Source organism: Aspergillus sydowii (genome assembly GCF_001890705.1).
Source record: "Aspergillus sydowii CBS 593.65 unplaced genomic scaffold ASPSYscaffold_5, whole genome shotgun sequence".
In the NCBI taxonomy this organism is placed as follows: Eukaryota; Fungi; Ascomycota; class Eurotiomycetes; order Eurotiales; family Aspergillaceae; genus Aspergillus; species Aspergillus sydowii.
Genome location: NW_024467863.1, coordinates 278,311 through 296,502, shown reverse-complemented (window position 1 = coordinate 296,502; position 18,192 = coordinate 278,311). Strand labels below are relative to the sequence as shown.

General features: G+C 48.9%; 8 protein-coding genes across 8 annotated transcripts; 2 read left to right on the top strand and 6 right to left on the bottom strand.

Annotated features, from left to right (window-relative positions):
* Positions 1 to 2,088: 2,088 nt before the first annotated feature.
* ASPSYDRAFT_950478 (uncharacterized protein) lies at positions 2,089 to 3,030 on the bottom strand. The gene is made up of 2 exons (XM_040853072.1): positions 2,786 to 3,030; positions 2,089 to 2,733 (listed from the first exon to the last, which is right to left on the bottom strand). Exons 1-2 carry the CDS (start codon positions 2,929 to 2,931, stop codon positions 2,370 to 2,372), a joined length of 510 nt encoding a protein of 169 aa, XP_040702298.1. The 5' UTR covers positions 2,932 to 3,030; the 3' UTR covers positions 2,089 to 2,369.
* A 1,024-nt stretch (positions 3,031 to 4,054) lies between these two features.
* On the bottom strand, positions 4,055 to 4,780 carry ASPSYDRAFT_151556 (orotate phosphoribosyltransferase; the record flags this gene model as incomplete). Its single annotated transcript, XM_040842108.1, has 1 exon — positions 4,055 to 4,780. The coding sequence occupies one exon, from the start codon at positions 4,778 to 4,780 to the stop codon at positions 4,055 to 4,057; it is 726 nt and encodes a 241-aa protein (XP_040702297.1).
* A 780-nt stretch (positions 4,781 to 5,560) lies between these two features.
* ASPSYDRAFT_151136 (methylenetetrahydrofolate reductase (NAD(P)H) MET13) lies at positions 5,561 to 7,538 on the top strand (the record flags this gene model as incomplete). Its single annotated transcript, XM_040842072.1, has 3 exons — positions 5,561 to 6,384; positions 6,435 to 7,306; positions 7,357 to 7,538. 3 exons carry the CDS (start codon positions 5,561 to 5,563, stop codon positions 7,536 to 7,538), a joined length of 1,878 nt encoding a protein of 625 aa, XP_040702296.1.
* Positions 7,539 to 8,570: 1,032 nt separating this feature from the next.
* ASPSYDRAFT_89235 (putative NTP binding protein) lies at positions 8,571 to 11,285 on the bottom strand (the record flags this gene model as incomplete). The annotated part of the gene is made up of 1 exon (XM_040852136.1): positions 8,571 to 11,285. One exon carries the CDS (start codon positions 11,283 to 11,285, stop codon positions 8,571 to 8,573), a length of 2,715 nt encoding a protein of 904 aa, XP_040702295.1.
* A 695-nt stretch (positions 11,286 to 11,980) lies between these two features.
* Positions 11,981 to 13,365, bottom strand: ASPSYDRAFT_150833 (Nur1/Mug154 family protein; the record flags this gene model as incomplete). The annotated part of the gene is made up of 2 exons (XM_040842041.1): positions 11,981 to 13,045; positions 13,108 to 13,365. The coding sequence occupies 2 exons, from the start codon at positions 13,363 to 13,365 to the stop codon at positions 11,981 to 11,983; spliced, it is 1,323 nt and encodes a 440-aa protein (XP_040702294.1).
* A 433-nt stretch (positions 13,366 to 13,798) lies between these two features.
* Positions 13,799 to 14,415, top strand: ASPSYDRAFT_89233 (H(+)-transporting V1 sector ATPase subunit F; the record flags this gene model as incomplete). Its single annotated transcript, XM_040852135.1, has 5 exons — positions 13,799 to 13,825; positions 13,888 to 13,922; positions 13,982 to 14,015; positions 14,083 to 14,220; positions 14,275 to 14,415. 5 exons carry the CDS (start codon positions 13,799 to 13,801, stop codon positions 14,413 to 14,415), a joined length of 375 nt encoding a protein of 124 aa, XP_040702293.1.
* A 569-nt stretch (positions 14,416 to 14,984) lies between these two features.
* On the bottom strand, positions 14,985 to 15,648 carry ASPSYDRAFT_152434 (ML domain-containing protein; the record flags this gene model as incomplete). The annotated part of the gene is made up of 3 exons (XM_040842191.1): positions 14,985 to 15,104; positions 15,170 to 15,386; positions 15,443 to 15,648. 3 exons carry the CDS (start codon positions 15,646 to 15,648, stop codon positions 14,985 to 14,987), a joined length of 543 nt encoding a protein of 180 aa, XP_040702292.1.
* Positions 15,649 to 16,004: 356 nt separating this feature from the next.
* ASPSYDRAFT_44848 (putative peroxisomal 3-ketoacyl-coA thiolase (Kat1)) lies at positions 16,005 to 18,082 on the bottom strand. Its single transcript, XM_040846917.1, has 5 exons — positions 17,621 to 18,082; positions 17,463 to 17,558; positions 16,539 to 17,387; positions 16,309 to 16,485; positions 16,005 to 16,251 (listed from the first exon to the last, which is right to left on the bottom strand). Exons 1-5 carry the CDS (start codon positions 17,723 to 17,725, stop codon positions 16,213 to 16,215), a joined length of 1,266 nt encoding a protein of 421 aa, XP_040702291.1. The 5' UTR covers positions 17,726 to 18,082; the 3' UTR covers positions 16,005 to 16,212.
* Between the last annotated feature and the right edge of the window lie 110 nt (positions 18,083 to 18,192).

Genomic DNA, 18,192 nt, shown 5'->3' with positions numbered 1-18,192 from the left:
TTCAACAGGATACGAACATAATTGGCGACTTACTTGGCATTATCAGGCGAAATGGAGTCACTGCTATGTCTCCAGCTGTGGGAACTGCAGTCTCTTTGCCGGAGGACCAGCCACCGACCCATCCATGATGACTCGTGTGGTATCGGCGAGCCGAAAGGAGAAAGCTGACAGGCCCATTGGGCTATCGCACAGAGGAAAGATTATTGTAGGAAGGGATAGCTGCAGTAGACTGGAGACGCGAAGCAATATCCACCGGTGGTCGAATGCATGCAGGTCAGTTGGAGCAGCAGAGGCGGGAGATCATTGTATTATTACAATCAGTACCAGTGGGACCGGTAATGCCAGCACTTCTATAAGGATATCGAACACCGTGAGCTTACATATGCCTACTTTTGACATTTGGTCCTTGATGGTGGTAGTTGGATGATTTATTTGGTTTCAGACTATACCTTTGTCCATGCTTATGGACGGGGTTCAAGAGCATCGGATCGAAGTTTAATTACTTGCTGCTCACTCAGTTGCTTCATAGAATAATAAGTTACCACCAAGCTAGAGAAAGTAAGCTTATCTTCCACCGCACATGTTACCATTTCCAGAAAGAAAACAGTCGGTGGTGAACTCAGTATATCATATCTTACGAGCTAAATAAACCACAGAACACAACCAGTATGTCAGGTTTGCGGCTTAAACGTTAGCTGGTTATATTCTCAATTGCAAACCGCGCCTTCCGGTGAGACTGTCAAAGCCTTTCCCAAACCTTATCGCCGAGACTATATTTATCAGAATGAATCCTCGGCGTGTATGCAGCCAGAAAATGCTTTCCGAGGAGATGATGGCGGCCTTCTGTCACCGCACGATGCAACAACCAATAGGCGCAGTTGCTAATTACTTTTTGGTCCTGGAAGTGAACAAATAGTAGATGACACCTATTATTAGCCCCAGATTCTCGATAAATGACACCTGTTGCATGTCACTGAGGGTTTGATAAAGCAATATAGATCGGCCGCCGAGCACGATTTCTTTGGTGTTGTCCAGAAACATTACAAGACAGCTAATACATCTTGATACAACAACCGCCAAGAGATTGATTAACCGAAGGTGAGCCCCTTACTTGCCAAATTTTGGAGGAATATGAGGAGTACAATAGTAGATTACGAATTAGATGTCTCATATCTACTTCATACTCGAGGCTGACGGGATCGTTTCAATAGCGGATCTCGGCGGCTGATAGAACTTACTAGCGATACGCATGCAAGGGAACTCAGCGGGTAGGTAACTTCGACGTCGTTGAAATCTACGCCAATTAGTAAAAGCGGGCTAGTAGACAGGTATTCAAAGCTCTTGTCTGCCAATACTCGGAGCTACTTTGTTTCGTAGAGTTCAGATGGGGAGAATCGTAAAAGTCGGGCCGATTTGATCTTTCCCAAGGTCGTCTCTTGCAAAATTTTGTTTTTCCCGCCTCGTCCTCATGACGGACCTCTGAAGATTCTTACATAGCCTGAAAATTGCCACTTGAGAAAAAGCTGTCATAAAGCACAGTGCTTGAGTTATATGCAATGCAGGTGCCACGACATTTGTTGGGACTGACTCGCACTGACTTCATCTGTCTGTAAATTACAGGGTATCTGATTAGTAACACATTCAAGGTTGAAGGCGCCAGAATTAGCGCAGGCTTAATTGGCAAGTCGATGTCTGATTGGGTAATTCTGGATTAAAGAAGCTCCACCCAGACCGCTTCGCTGGTCACGGGTGGGTTCCAAAGTTGAAGGAGTTCGTCCTTTCTTGCCCCGGTGTTTCTTCCCCTTCATGATCGCTACCAGGATCTGAGAAGTGGACTTCGTGTCATTCTGACGCAGAGGCAAACCACGATCTGCGACTATCTCATAATTCCCTTATTCGCCCCATGCCATATCATCCTGCCACCAGGTTTATTCGGGAAGGGCGGGAGGACTGTGGTTCTGACAGCAGCCCTGAGCTATCCTCAATAACAACGTTAAGCAGTCGTACGCCTTCACGCCCAGCCAGTCCTGCTCACGAAAAGAGTTCCTTTTGCTGGTGTAATAACATAGCAAGCCAAAGACCCAACAAAATGCCAGACGCCGGACGATTTCACCTGGTCATTACACAGCTGGTCATCAATATCTAAAAATAACCTGGAGACTCTCTTCGAATGCTCAACGCATACATAAGCAATCTTTTACAAGAAGGGGCGGTCGGGAGGTCACGGGCCTGCGAGGTGGCTTATACCATACGCAGAAATCTACGCCTGGCGGACTAATGAGTTCAGCATGCTCAACAGTATTACTACAGTACTGCCGTCATTATTAGCGAAAATATGGTCTCTGTCGCGTACTCGGCGAGGTATCCCTTTACGGCCTGCAATGCATGAATACTTTCTGTTCTTTGTTCGACATGACCTGCATCGTTTCTGACGCGGCAAACGTCGTCGACCAGCAACAATAAAAGGCAGAAGCGTACAATAGCATGGGTTTCTGCATATTCGGAAATCCTATCAGGGAATCAAAAGGGATGACTGAGCATCTCGATTTGTACCCACTTTTCAACCTTTCGAAAACAGCTAGCTTATTCATTGAGCAGGTGTCGCTAGCTTCTGCCTCGATAAATATGCACATGGCAGGATTATAGTTGCCTCTACAGATCAGATGCATTAGTGCTGGGCCCTGGGGGATCCACAAATCTGACTTGTTATACTGGTGCTCCCTCACAGCACAAGTACGTATCACATTATGCATGTTTCTGAGAGAACTTGGCTCACGAACCGTATCGCGCGTTTGCGAACTCCGTCAATTGCCTCGTCTTCGGAGGATCATCGGAGTTGGAAAATATATACGGAAAATATATGTAACTTCGTGTATAAGGAGCCGACTCTTTGGCCACCTGTCCAGTACGGGTTGTTGCTCGTGGCCCCATACGCACTTCGGTCTGCCTTCCTGGAAGACCCAAGCTGATTGCGCGTTGCGTCAGCCTATATTATGCATGGGGACAGCCAGTGACACTATATTTCTCTCAACCTCTGAGTTTGCCATGGAAACCTCGGTTCACCGGTCTTCCAAAGCCGTTACCACAGCCGAATACTTGGGAACTGCAACACCCGGACCCTACGCCATGTATGCGGTGTATGGCGGAAACTTCCCAGTTCAGCCACTGCGCTATCATTTCCTTGTTTTTCTGCTCTTTTTTTCCACATAACATTGAAAGAATTAACAAGAACGGCAGAGCTTTCCTTGCCACACCTGCCATTCTGATATCAGCAGTTCTTCCATTGTCCGCTGCGTCAAGTCTACCGCAAGGCGTCTGTGAGTACCGGAAACCCAATGGTCATTAAATGGTCATTAATATCCGAAAACAATAATCGGTGGCTATCGCGGGTTTATTGGCCTCGATGCCTAGTGTTGCCAAATGCCCGCTTTGAAAAACATTGAAGCAGTCGTGGCGCTCACTCAAAATGACAGCCTCACCAGTTTCCCGCATGGCTCAGGACTTCATTCAATGCAGTCTCTTCTCTGTGCTTTCGATTTCTCTTCCAAGCTGCCAGGAGGGCTTGCGGGCTTTGTAGGCCAGTGACAATCGATATTCATGACTCCCGCTTGCCATTATATAACTCTATGACGGGATAATGCGCATAGTCTTCAATATTCTAAACCGAGTGTGAAGTCTATATATTGTATTAATTGGCTCGGTCAAATATGGCAATATTTTGGTAAAACTGAGTCGGACGCTCTGGCGTTTTCTATTGCTAGAGTAAAATACATATATTTAGCGTCGTATCATTACAACCAGTTCTAGAATATAAACACAACTTCGTGGCCGTTTACCTGATCATCAACCGTATATTCGAAGGCTAGTCATACACATATATATTCATACTAGTACGAGAATGCACATAGATTAATATGAGAGAGATATGGCCAGTTGGTCCAGAATCCAGATATGCTGTGAACTCGGACAGCAGAATTAAATGTATTGGATGTAGCAATCATTCATTCACAGATTCATTAGTCAATTACAGCCACCTAGAAACAATTGACCACATTTACTGAGCGCCGTAGCGTGCCTGGTAGTCCTTCAACCTTTGAACCTCCTTTTCCCCAATGTCACCACCAAGTTTTTCAATTAAATCATGAAGACCAATGACAGCGCGAACAGGAACCTTCTCGCCCAAGTCCCTCTGTGCGACACCGACAGCACTCTTCGCCTCGCTTTCACTAACCCTCTCCTCCCGATCTAAGAGAACCACAACACCAGAGACAATACCACCTTCCTTCTCGATAATGCCAACGGCCTCGCGCAGCGCCGTCCCGGCCGTAATCACATCATCGACAATAACAACCCTCTTGCCCTTCAGCGGCGCGCCAACGATGTTTCCACCCTCGCCATGGGCCTTGGCCTCCTTGCGGTTGAACGAGTAGCTAACGTTGTTCCATGTTCCCTTGGGCGAGGCAGAGAGATCATCACGAACGGCCAATTCGTTCACTACGGCAGCGCAGATGGGGATACCCTTGTACGCAGGGCCGAAGACAATGTCGAAGTTGGGCGTTGTGGTCCCGTCGGCGGCGGTGGTGACGAAGGGCGGGGCAGAGAGAACGCTCGCGTAGGCGGCGGAGGTGGCGCGGAGGAGTGGCGCAGTGTGAAGGAGGGAGGAAGTGAAGAAATAGGGCGATTCACGGCCGGACTTGAGGGTGTAGGTGCCGAAGGAGAGGACGTTGTTGGATATGAGGAGGGGGAGCAGAGATGCCTTGTAGTCTGGGTGGGCCGACATTTTGCGATGTTTCTATGTATATGATTTTTTTTCCTTTCTAAGACGATTCGTCCGTGAATTTAGTGCGCGAGGTCTAGAGAGTGCGACAATGAAGCGAAAGAGAGAAAAGATGACAATTGGGTTGCTATGGAAGAGAGGCAGTACAGGAGTTCCTAAGACTTTCCCGTCGGTCTATTTTTTTTTTTTCGTCCGGAACCAGAGCGAGGGGCGGCGGGGAGGTAACTGAAGGAGGGGCGGGACGATCCAACTGCATCTTCCCTCCTCTGTTCCCCTCCTCCGCCCTGTTCTTCTTCTCTCTACCTCTCCGCACCCTCACAGTGATTGAATCCATTGTTGTTTCTGTTTTCTTTCCCTGCTTGCATCGGAGTAATTCCATTTCGGGGGAGAACACGTGCTAGCCAGATCCTCCGAACTCCGGACCTGAGGGGTCCCCATCTTCTGCATTCCTTTTGTCTCGGAGCAGGCTCTCTCTGTTGACTGCTCGTCTGCTATTACGTGTGTGCCGCCTTAAAGAAAACAATACACCTTTTGATATTCGGTTTGAATCTGCATGATTGCACTTCAGACTCGACTTAGGAAAAACTCGCCGGCCAGCTGCCCTGTCAGCAGAACGAGGAAATCTAATCCATTGCGTTGAGATTGAGTATCCTCAAACGTACTGCTTTCCCCAAGACTGTTAATACACACGAGGTGAGTGAAATGGCCTTTATTTTCAATAATGGCCCTGTCCAGTGTTGGTTGTTTGCTGATGTTTTCGGTTTAGAATAATCAGCTCCAATAATGCACGTCTCAGAGAAGCTTTCCCAAAATGAGGCCGCCGGTAAGATCGGTATCTCATTCGAGTTCTTTCCTCCCAAGACAGCCCAAGGTGTGCAGAATTTGTACGACAGAATGGACCGTATGCACGGTTTGGGTCCCTCTTTCATTGACGTCACATGGGGTGCTGGTGGTCGGCTGTCGGATTTGACCTGTGAGATGGTCAATGTTGCTCAGTCGGTCTACGGCCTGGAAACATGTATGCACCTCACATGCACAGATATGCCCCAGGAGAGGGTCGATGCTGCGCTCCAGGCCGCTTACAAGGCGGGCTGCACGAACATTCTCGCTCTGCGCGGTGACCCGCCCCGTGAAAAAGAGACATGGGAGGCCACGGACGGTGGTTTTAGGTACGCAAAGGACTTGGTCAAGTACATTCGGGAGAAATACGGGAACCACTTCTGCATTGGCGTTGGAGGCTACCCCGAAGGTGCCGATGACAACTCTGATGTGGATCTTTTGATCGACCATCTCAAGGAGAAGGTCGATGCTGGTAGCACTTTTGTTGTCACCCAAATGTTCTACGATACAGACAACTTCGTCCAGTGGGTTCAAAAATGCCGCGCCAAGGGTATTACTGTGCCTATTATCCCCGGAATCATGCCTATCCAGACATACGCTGCCTTCATTCGACGGGCGAACTGGACAAAGACTCGGATTCCCCCCGATTGGCTTGAGGCTTTAGAACCGGTGAAAAACGATGACGCTGCCGTGAAACAAATCGGTAAACGCCTAATCGCGGACATGTGTAGGAGATTGATTGATTCTGGCATCAAACACTTGCACTTGTAAGTTCGCAATTCCCGTTCGCCCATTTTGGAAATTAACAGTAGTATAGCTACACAATGAACCTCGCACAATCCACACAGCTCGTCCTTGAAGACCTACAACTCATGCCAACAGCCGAAACTCCTATCCCTAGACCTTTGCCTTGGAGGCCTTCTCTTGGTCTGAACCGGAGAGAAGAGGATGTCCGTCCTATCTTCTGGCGGAACCGAAATTCATCGTACATTGCCCGGACTCAGATCTGGGACGAATTCCCCAACGGCCGCTGGACAGACTCTAGATCACCAGCATTTGGTGAGTTGGATGCCTATGGTGTAGGAATCAAGGGCACCAACGAGCAGAACATTAAATTATGGGGCGAACCGAAGTCTATTCGTGATCTCGCGGATGTCTTCGTTCGTTTCGTGGAAGGCCAGCTCGACCGACTTCCTTGGAGTGACTCTCCTATCACTTCCGAGACAAATGCGATCAAGGATCCACTCGTTGAACTTAACAAGCGAGGCTTTTTGACTATCAATTCCCAACCCGCAGTGAATGGTGTGAAGTCCTCTCATCCTATATATGGATGGGGACCGAAGAACGGTTTCGTCTACCAGAAGGCGTACCTTGAGCTCCTCATCCCTGCCTACTTGATTGACGAGTTGATCTCTCGCATTGAAGCAAATGAGGACCTGACTTATCACGCTGTGACAAAGCACGGGGAATTGCGGACAAACACCCGCGATAGCCCCAATGCTTTGACGTGGGGTATCTTTGCTGGACGCGAGGTTGTACAGCCAACGATCGTGGAAACTGTCAGTTTCCTGGCCTGGAAGGATGAAGCATACCAGCTCGGTGAAGATTGGGCTAAGTGCCATGATAGTGCAAGCTCAAGCCGGAAGTTGCTCCAGAGTGTAATGGATTCGTGGTACCTCGTCAACATTGGTAAGTGATTTGAGTGTAATCTCAGTATGTCGTACTGACCATATCCATAGTCAACAACGATTTCCACAATACCTATGACCTCTTCGAGTTGTTCAAGGACTTGAACGTCAAGGACATTGATGCTGAGTTCGCAGGCGAAAACCCTGAACCGAAGGTTCAGAATGGAACGACGAACGGCACCACTAACGGCACCACTAACGGCACTATACCGGAGCAGCCCGTAAAGAACTAAGGCACCTCAACATCCGCCATGTTCTGTTTAACAAAAAGGACCTGCTGATGCAACTCTTGCATTATTATACAAACATATAATTCAACACCTAATCTTCAACACCTCTCAACGATACCTGCCTGGGCAAGTCCTCAGGCAACGAAATGTTTTACGTCGATACGAATGAAGACCTCTCAACGATTTCTTCCTCTCAAGCGTTTTTAATTCAACATGACTTTTCCATTCTCAACAATATACCCTCGCGCTTCTCTCTTCCGATCTTTTTCTGAGCATGAGAATCTTTAACATTCAACATTATTCATTTTATTTGTTTCTCCCGGGGGAGAACAACTGAGAACCCAAAAAATTTACATGAGTGGTCTTATGATAATTCAACACGATAACGGACGGAGTTTTTTTTTCATGATATGGGTGAGTGGCAGCTGCCGGGTGCTGCAGCTGTTCACCAAAAGTGATCGCATCCTCTTCAACATGGGATACGGATGGATTGGAGTACATTTTTGTTTGCATGGGTCTTGGATATCAATCTGCATCCCTCCCTCATTTCTTATCCTTCTATATTCAGTTCCATCATGCCTAGCCTGACTTGGTGGATGTTATTATTGTACGTACACGGGGATTGCTGGCTGGTACGTACTAAGTTGAGTCGATAGAACCAGATATTTTCCCTTTCTCTTGGCTTATATAAAAGAGAAAGAGAAATAAGTAGAAACTCCGTCGTCTAGGACAAGACGGATGTTCAACATACAAAAAATGTGAGACCGTTCACAGACTAGAGTTGACCCAGAGATAGTCACATATTTGGATTGCTGGGCTAAGCAGATAATGTACATGATACTAACCCGTGAATAACGATAAGCCAAAGAATAGCCGACGAGGGGTTTAGTCATAAAAATACAAGCAGGAAAGATGTAGGAATGCTCCGGCAATCTCCAAAGACTCCAAGAACGGCCTGTAGCTAGGAACGGGACGAAAAGTTGTAGGGCGAATACGGAAAGAATAAGAACGAGCAGTAGCAAGCAAATGATTGGCTTACAGTAGGAACAGAATTCGAGAGATCGCACGTACGGTCAATGCAAAGGGCCTTACAAACCACATTATCCAAGCTCCGACGAGAATCACAACCCCCACAGCTCTTGAGACGATCATGGCAACAAATCCGAGAATGAGGAGATACGCAATCGCTTGGCCGAAGTCGGTTAATAACCAGGCAGCGTCCTTGTCGTAGGTCTTGGGCCAGACCCCTGTAGCGTTGTACGCTGATATAATAGCCAGACCTTTTCTAAAGACGCATAAACAATGTTCGAGCATTCCCAGAATGCCATTCAGGAACAGCTTGAGTAACACCACCTTCGAGCCGCGATTCGCTTTGATTTGATGGTAAAACCCTTGAACCTGAGCGAAGAAGAGGAAAATCATGTCGATAACCATATGAAAAGTTTGAGAGCTCATGAATCTCTTGGTATCAGACCGCGTCTCGCTACCACTTTGGTCTTGATCGGAGTGCGAGACTTTGTTGTCGGAATTGTCCTCTCGATGATCATCCAACTGGTGCCCGTCTAGTTCAGCGACGTCAAAAATTTTCGCTTGCATTGTTGTAACACGGGACTGTGGTGAGCTCTTGGGGGTTGGAGGCGTAGGAGATTTTGTGCTGATCAGTCCCGGGCTTTTCACTTCTGGGGAGTTGGATGATAAGGTCGACTTTTTCGGCGGTATATGGCTTGCTCTGGTCGACGTACTGGGGGAGGTCGATTTTGACGAGCTATCTGGTAGAGGCTCGATACGGGACTCGGTTGACGACTTGCGGATTCCTGGCATACGGGTGAACCCACGTATACCTCGTGGCCTTTCTCCGGTGACGGGTTTTATTGTCGCGATGGCCATCGTCTCTGCCCGTTGTTTGACGACGGGAATATTCGTGGGCGCTGCCGAATCTAAAGGTTTTGCAGAGGGCGCGCTTAATTTTCCACATGAATTTTGACTCACTCGACGTAGGCCTGAAGGCGAGACAACCCCCTTGGTGTTGTTTATTGAGACTTTCGTATTTATCCATGGTCTTGTTCGAGCGTCTGTGATAATTTCGCCTGCGCTTCGTGAGGTGGGTTCCCGAGTGCCGGTGTGATTGGGTACGTTGCCTCTTAAATCCCCCATAGTCACCATAGTACGTGTTATAGTGGGTGTGATAATGAATACATCGTCCGGCTTGGAAATCGGCTTCTGGTTCTCTGAAGCTTCGGTCTGAGTACCCGTAGAACCTTGTTCGTCTTTCGATGCTTGGATCGTAGAATTCCTTGTCTTCAGTTGCTGACACTGTGCTTCTCGGCACAACACCTTGGGTGTTGGCTTCGAGCATTGGGCATGCTTCAAATTCTGAAAAATTGGTTCCCATTCTTCTTGAACAAGACTCGTCTCGCCGGGTTCTCTCTTCGGCTGATGTGTTTGCGCCAGTTTGGATTCTCTGCGAACCCTGGGCATACGGGAAGTTGATATATTCACGACTCGTGGGCGCTCTGGTGTCGAAAAATACAGAATTTCGTCCGGGTTCCGATCGTGCGGGCCATTGATTTCCTTGCACCCTAAAAAAGAACCGTCTTCGTTTGCGTGAGGTGGCTTCTTTTTAGGGCCAATGGATGATTCCTCCCAAATTGTGCTGCATCTTTGCTTTCCGACTTCATCAGGGCAATAGTAGCGGGGATGACTAGGACTGTATGTCGGTTTATCATCCGTCTCTGTATTCGACGCGGGTGGCCGTGATTCCTGTCCGTCCAGTGTTCCTAGCCGCTTCCCGCTCGGGTCGGTGGGCTTAACATGCTGCTCTGGTGTTCCATTGCGTGGGCTAGGGAGAGTGTCGGGATCGACCATCGACTCTCCTTCCGTCTGTACTCTCTCGATGCTTCTTTGATACTGAGTAATTTGTCGCACATTCATGGTAGGAGGGTTGGGCTCCCTTGCAGACGGCATGTGGACAACGAATCTATCCTCCCATTCTTTCATCGACGACGGGCCAGATATGGGAGACACAGAAGAGTTCGAATTGTAGGTCGAGTCGGTAGTACTGCTCGACTTATATCTTTGGCTGGATAATTCACTCCCGTTTGAGCTGGCCGAACGGTTACTATAAGTTCGCCGCTTGCCGTCTGAAATTCGATCTCGAGGAGATGAGGTACTCTCCTTGGATTTCTCTCGTGCAGGTGTCGAATACTTCGGCTTCGTTTCATGATCTGTGTTTGACGTAGATTGTTTTTCGCTCGAAGAGCCACCGGAATACTTCCACTTATGCTTTGCTATTTCCTGCCGTGGTGCATTGGCCAACGAGATGATTTTTTTGTACGCTGGATTCTCGGTTACCTTGGGCTTTTCTCTGTTCCACGACGCTGACAAATCTTTGTCCAACCTATCCCTAACCTTTCGCCAGTATCGTTCGCGTTCCTGATCCAAGGGCTTGGGTGAACCATGCTCGGGTGAGCCGTCGTGTTCTCTTTGTTTAACTGGGGCGGCAACACCGTTTCGCCCACTAGGCTCCTTATCCGTGAAAACTTTGAGTACAGGAAGTTTGGTCGGCGTCGTCCTAAGCCGAGGTGGGGATTTAGGTGAACCGGCCTCAGAGGCATTGCTTTCTGAACGGGCTGCTAGTTCAGCCACCCCGTTCCGGGTGTTGTTCATGTCGAAATCCCGTATTCCACCCTTGCCACGATGTTGTCGAGATTGAAGGTTGAGCATACGCCCGTTCACTAGGTCGTAGGCCATATCGACACGTTCGGGTTGCACACACGGAGAACGTCACTCCAAGGTCAGTGTCGATTATTTGCCCGAGACGCTCTTTCCATGGGTACTTATCGAGATAAGACGTGATCCGTAGCAGGCCAAAATCGCGTTCACTATCCGGGCGTTGGGGAAAGGACCATCGAGGTAGGGCAACCACCGTGTAAGAAAGCCGAAAGACATCTGGCACGGCCTGGCACAAATGGGCGGGGAACGCGTATAAGTCGGGGGCTGAGGGATTGGAATGTAAAGAATTGGATTGCCACGATTGAGAATGCACCACTCAACGAGTGAGGAATGCGCTTCCTCATGTTCCGATGCAGCTTGGAATGCAAGTCACACCTCGGGGGGTAATTTGTAAAAAAGGAAGGTGCGTCATTGGTGTCGATCTGTGGCAGGCAGAGCATGTTTAGCAGTAATCGAAGTACGTCAAATCTTCCTCCGTAGAACACTTGACGATGGCGACGTCCACTCAGTGGCAGGCTGGCGAAGACAGTGCTCCCCAGCCACATTCCAGAATTGATAGATACGCGAGCCGACAAGCCGTCGCGATCACATAAGGATGGTATAGTTATACATTAAAAATTGGAATGGATCACGCATCTCCCGGTGTATTCAAAGGTCATTTATGTTGGTCAGTATAGGTCGTCATAACGTCGATCAGTTTCAACTTGGTTCAACTAAAAGCGCCCGGTTTCCCGGCGAAGATTGCTTCTGCTGCTTGTTCTCGGCGTCATGGGACTAGGTGCGGCCGACACACTACTCTTCTTCAGCGGGCTTGAAGGTTTTGCGCTTCGTTCTCTATAGAAGAAATCCCCGTTGTTGTGTAGGCGGCGATCAAAATTACCTGGTGTGGACTTTCTTAAAGGTGAATTGGCGTGTGAGTATACCCCAAGGCTACCACCATCGCCGCCCGGGCGACTTGGAGTTTGCCGAAATTGAGGCTGGCGGATGGACCCTAGAGGGGCCTTGACGGAAGGAGAAATGTCCCGCAAATGGTTTGGAGTTTGGACCGAGTGAGATGTTCTTATCGGCGTAGAAGAGAAGGAGGTATTCCGAGAGGAGTTTCCTTCTGGGTCGATATGCCTCACATAGTTGGGGTTTGGGCTGGTCTTGAATCCCCGATTTATAACAACAGCCGGCGTAAATGTATCAACATTGTTATATTTCTCTTCGAAGTCAGAGTTGGGTCCTGAGAACTGAGTTCCCACCTCTCTCATCAATGGCTGAGTTCGAGGATGAACAAATTTCGTGTCGTATTCTTTCAGCACTTCCTTGTGAACCACCATAGCGTCCTTAGCCTGTTGTTTGAAGAACGATGAGAGGAATGACATTTGCACGGATAGTAGGGTCGCCACCACTAGAGTCGTAACGATGGTAACGCTAGGTCGGGGGTCGGAAAGTTGTGTTGGCAAAAAAACCCAGTAGATAAGGACATGACCAGGGCTGAAGAGACAAAATAGCCGGAGGCAAATTGGTAGAGGGTCCCAAACCGCAAGTTCCCAGACATCGCGCATGGCATTTGGGTGAGCCCTCGACTCAGCAGACCCAGTAAGCGCATGAGCAAGGTATCGGATGGGCGAAGCGGTTACCGGAGTAGAATCGACACGAACACGCTGAGCGGATGGTGTAGCAGGGGTTTGGTCGACCGAAGCTTCAAACAGGCGATAGTGTCGTTTCCGTTGGAACGTGTAAAAGGTATTCAAGCCGGCGACGCAGATCAGAAAGTGTACGATGAACGATGCCTAGCAGATAGCAGTCAGTTTCTAAACTACTCTCCTAGATGTATTCAGAGGCAAACACGTACCAGCCAGCTGAGCAAGGAAACTCCGTCGCCATCGCCAAACACATCATCAACGGCTTGGCTGCCGTTCTGCCGACTGTTGGCTCTCGCAATCATGAATACGATGTTCAAAGTCACACCCAGCGGCAGCGCCCAGTTTGTCTCAAATTTATCCCAGTCATTTGCGTCAATTTCCTCCGATAGCCAAAGCAGAAAGTCTAGTGGGTTTAGATAGGCTTTGATACGCTCCGCCAACGGCTGGCGGCGTACAAGGCGAGGCATCGTGATGACAAAGAAAAAGGACGTTGGAGAATGAAGATTAAGAAGCGGAGAAGTTGATTATTGAAGCAGAATATCAAATTAAAAGACGACCTTCCACCGAACCACGAAATGGCCAAAGACCGAACCTGTGAGCTTTTGAATTAGCTTGCAGGAGTAAACAACACAGCATCATAATGTACACAGAAAAAAGATGGGGAGCTCGGATTATATAAGCGAAGCTAAGGCCACGAGTTCCACCCGCTGATTGACTAACGGTATTCGGGATGACGATTGGGGCGGCACGGGATTAACATCAAGATCAAAGCTCAAGGATTGACAGCTGCGGTGGCTCTGATACAGGCTCAGATTCTTGCCTGCGCAATCATACCTCATCGGAACGATCTCTAGCGTGTACTGTCGAACCTCCTCTCCTTCAAATTTCAGTTTAATCACCATGGCGGCAGGCCCCGTGGCTTATAAGGTACCGATTGCTACCCCCCTCTTCACTTGGGACACCTTCTAACTACAGGATACGCACTACAGGACCGACAGTTTCTCGCTGTCATTGGCGATGAAGAGTAACACAACCGCGTTGCGATATGATTCAAGGAGAGAACCCACGCTAATGTGTCACCAGCTCTGTAACTGGCCTTCTTCTCGCCGGGATTGGGGTAAGTATCTACGCACACCACTGCATAACAGGGAACAGCGATGGACTAACCCATATTTCGTGTCCAGCACGTCACAGCCGGCCCAGATCCGCAACGGAACTTTCTAGTCGTCGACGCAAAGACCGAAACCTCGACAATCGAAAAAGCATTCCAAGACTTCACGCAAGAACGAAAGGATATCGCAGTCCTTTTGATCAACCAACACGTACGCTTACCCATACGATGCGGCCGATGGACACTATACTGATTAGTCTAATAGGTGGCAGAGCGCATCCGAAATGTCGTCGACGCATACTCCGAAGCTTTCCCCGCCGTGCTCGAGATCCCAAGCAAAGACCACCCATACGACCCTGAGAAAGACAGTGTATTGAAGCGAGTGCGTCGGTTATTCGGTGAATAGATCGATTTAGCTTAGCGTGCTCATGTTCTTTTCTGTTGTATATCGTTGGGCATATTTTACATCCTGCGCATGACATTTGGTTTCAGTTATTGCCAAGCTTCATCGCAATCATAACTTATAGATGGAGAGGTTCATTTTCAGTCTACATATTCCACTTGGCCGCTATCACGAGTATTTACGTACGTAGGCTTTAGTAGACAGATTACCGAAATGTTGTATTATGGCCAATAAACCCAATCACAGAGAGTATCTGAATAGACTTGCTTTAAAGTCAAAAGGATCTCCAAGATGCGGAGGCGTAGATAATAAGTTAAGATGCTCGGTTCGTACTATGTATATCAAAGGTCACGTAAAAGCCATTCAAGCACATCCCGAACGCCGGAGAAGACTTAGCCCTCTTACATTATTAGCACGANTCGCGGGAAAGCGTCTGTATAAAAGTGGGAAACGGCGAGGTTTGAACAGAATTGCAGATTCGGCAGAAAGCAGTAGAGTCTGAATGAGCAATGCGAAAAATCGTAGAGTGGATGGTAAAGTTGCAATATCATGGAAGCGTTACAGAAACAAAGTCATAGGCGCGGTAAGGAATGCATATCTATAGCCACTTGGAACTGAATATTCTTGGCATCCAGGCAAGTGATCCTCTTGTCGTTCTTGTCGTAAACGTCCGCATGGACAGTGTATTTGCCCTGTTGCATATTGTTAGCTTAGTTGACAAACCTTGAGCTTCGAATAAGGGACATGTCGGACGTACCGGAGGAATCTGAGCCGGCAAATCAACCTCTCTGGTAAGAACTAGTGGACCTTCCTCCAACGGACACTCCAGGTTCACATTGACGATCTGATCACACAGGTCGGGTCTTTGCCTAAGAAGGGTGATCAATCCGTACTTGACTTCTAGAAGAACATAAGCGCCCTTTTCAACTCGTTCATGTAGAACACCCTCGGCCTTGATCTTAAGGGTTTGGCCACTAGGGAGCATTAGCAAACTGAAGGGGGGAGATAAGAGATCAACTAGGCGACTAACGGCTTTGGAGGGTTTGGAGCTAAATCCACGGATTTGATATCGAGCAGGTTGCTGCTCGGTTCTGTGCAAAACTCCAGCGGGTTATCGCCGGGGACAGGGTATTCCTGTGCTATAACATCCTGCCCAGATCCAAAGAGCGAAGCGGGCGTAGCGGTGACAGCCAGTGGGGCCAAGAGCAGAGCGGCGGCAGACGATAGGAGCTTCATGGCTTCGAACGGTAATCAAGGGCAAGAATGAAAAACAGTGCAGTTAGCACTGCAGATATCGCGGCGAGGGTATATTTACCCAGGATAAAGCTCGCAGTCGTGGAAAAGAGGAGAGATGGAGGATGGTGTCAGAGGAGTCGAAGCGCCATCGGCGATCACTGACGAATGGCTGGGCACACGTGATGGCGCCGCTTATCTTTTAGGTACAGCCAAGCCACGCTCGTGGCGCGTGACGCTGATGTTTGTTGAGCAGTGCTTACCACCAAAGCATGGCACCAATTAAGTACTATATGAAGACTATATTAAGTCTATGACGACAAACATATTGTCCTATTGTTGAAGGGATCGGTCGCGCGTAAAATTGAACTTCGCTCCCGTATGCAGCCAAAACAGGACGGAGTACAGTTATCTTAGTCGGAAATATCCGCCCCCGCTCGACTACATTCGCCTCCACAGGCACTGCGCAGGTGATAGCGCGATAGCTTTGAGGAAGTTCTCTGCCTAACCAAATTCATTGTGATATATTATTTACAGGTTATACAGCAAGTCATGCATATTGTTCATCTAGTGCTCAGAAACGAAGATACCGGCCATACCCATACCCTGGAAGAAAATAATTAGTTTGGGGTCGAAATCGTACTGGAAGGACTGATAACTCACCGTTCCGACACACATGGAGGTTACAGCCACTCTCTTGTTCTGCCGTCGCAATTCTGATAGAGCGGTAACAACCTGGCGTGCGCCTGTTGCTCCCAACGGGTGGCCAAAGGCAATGGCACCGCCGCGAGGATTTACCTTGGACATATCCAGACCTAGCTTTTGAACGCAGTATACACCCTACAACGTAATTAGCATTTTCCTTCAGTTCCATAATGTTGGTTATTAAATACCATGGACGCAAATGCCTCGTTGATCTCAAAAATATCAATTTCGTTGTTGGTCAAACCAAACTTGGAGAGAATCTTAGGAATGGCCAACGAGGGACCGATGCCCATAATTCTGGGTTCCAAGCCAACAACCGTTGCTCCAGCAAACTTGCCGATAATGGGCTGCCCGAGTTCCTCTGCGCGAGATCGCTTCATGAGTAAGACTGCCGCAGCACCATCGGTGATCTGGCTGGCATTGCCACCAGTGGTGTTGCTTGGCTTCCACTGAGGGAATGCGGACCGAATCTTGCCCAGCGACTCGGCAGTTGTGCCATAGCGGATACCATCATCCTTGTCAACAACAACTGATTTAATTTCACCAGTCTTGGGATCTTTGATCTGCGTCTTGACAGGTACGATTTCGTCCTCAAACCAGCCAGCCTTCTGAGCAGCCTCTGCTTTCTGGTAGCTCTTGGCAGCGAACTGGTCATGCTGCTCACGAGAGATACTGAATTGACCCGCAACATTCTCAGAAGTCTGGCCCATGGGCTGCGTGTTCTGTGAGGCAACAGGGTGCGACAAAATCGAATTAGACAGGTCCGGTGCACCGCCGTCGGCATTGGTGCTCATGCTCTCTGCGCCAACGGCGATACCAACATCGATCGAGCCAGCAATAACCTGGTTTGCAATGTTCTGGATCGCCAGCAACCCAGAAGAGCAGAAACGGTTGCAGACAGATGCTGCAGTAGAAGCGGGGAATCCTGCTGCGAGCACAGCGGAACGGGCAACGTATGCCTGACCGGGGCAGAGAGTGTTGCCAACACAGACATCTTCGACGAGGTTTGGATCCAAGTTGGACTTTTCGCGCACGCTCTATTTGATTTATTAGACCAAATCCCACAATTTTTTCCTGCCCGGAGGGGGGGGGGTGTTAAATTGTCGCCATACCGTCAATAGGGAGATTAGCAGATCATCGAGACGAGTGTCCTTAAGACCACCTTTCCTCGCCTTTGTGAGCGGGGTTCGAACAGCGAGAGTTATTACCTGATCGCAGTCACGTTAACCATACAGCTGCTAGACGGTGGAAGTAGGAGAGCTTGACATACAACATCGTCTGGGTTTTTGGCCAGCAATTTCTCCCTAGAAGATGCAGCGCTCGAACCCGAGAGTTGGTTCGAGATAGAGGAGAGTCGTTGTTGGGGCGAGGACATTGTCGTGTGGGAAGTGAATGGAATACTGGGGAGGGAAAAGAAGATAGAACGGAGATTAAGTTCCTCCCCGCTATGATATAGGAACCGGCTAGCTTGGGGCAAGTCTATCAACCGCGGCTCTGGGGAGGTCAAGAGGAACAGATAATGATTAATCAACCGAGAGAAAACCGGAGGTGGGCCAGAGAGACGGATTGCCGAAAGCCGGTCCACTTGAGCAACGTCCAGGACCAATTCCTGCCGACCAGTTCACGGGAATACTGGACGGTGGTGGGCTTATAGACAGCACTGACCCGAGGCAGAGGCGGTTCAGATATTGTCAGTACTCAGCATATGGGTGTACAACCCTGTGGCTTGCGGTACACAGCGAAGAGTGCCCTATCTCGGTACAGGGCGTGGTAGCAGTACCGATATGAGTGCCGCCCAGCCAGCACCGCTCGTATTGTCACACAGTTGTAAAATACGGTAAC

Excerpts from the sequence above, each read along its gene's own strand:
- ASPSYDRAFT_950478 (XM_040853072.1), bottom strand. The coding sequence starts at position 2,931 with ATGGGGCCACGAGCAACAACCCGTACTGGACAGGTGGCCAAAGAGTCG. Across the intron at positions 2,734-2,785 it reads ACGGAGTTCGCAAACGCGCG|TTGTGCTGTGAGGGAGCACC; the intron begins ATACGGTTCGTG and ends TGTGATACGTAC.
- ASPSYDRAFT_44848 (XM_040846917.1), bottom strand. The coding sequence starts at position 17,725 with ATGTCCTCGCCCCAACAACGACTCTCCTCTATCTCGAACCAACTCTCG. Across the intron at positions 17,559-17,620 it reads CCAAAAACCCAGACGATGTT|GTAATAACTCTCGCTGTTCG; the intron begins GTATGTCAAGCT and ends GACTGCGATCAG. Across the intron at positions 17,388-17,462 it reads TGCTAATCTCCCTATTGACG|AGCGTGCGCGAAAAGTCCAA; the intron begins GTATGGCGACAA and ends TAAATCAAATAG.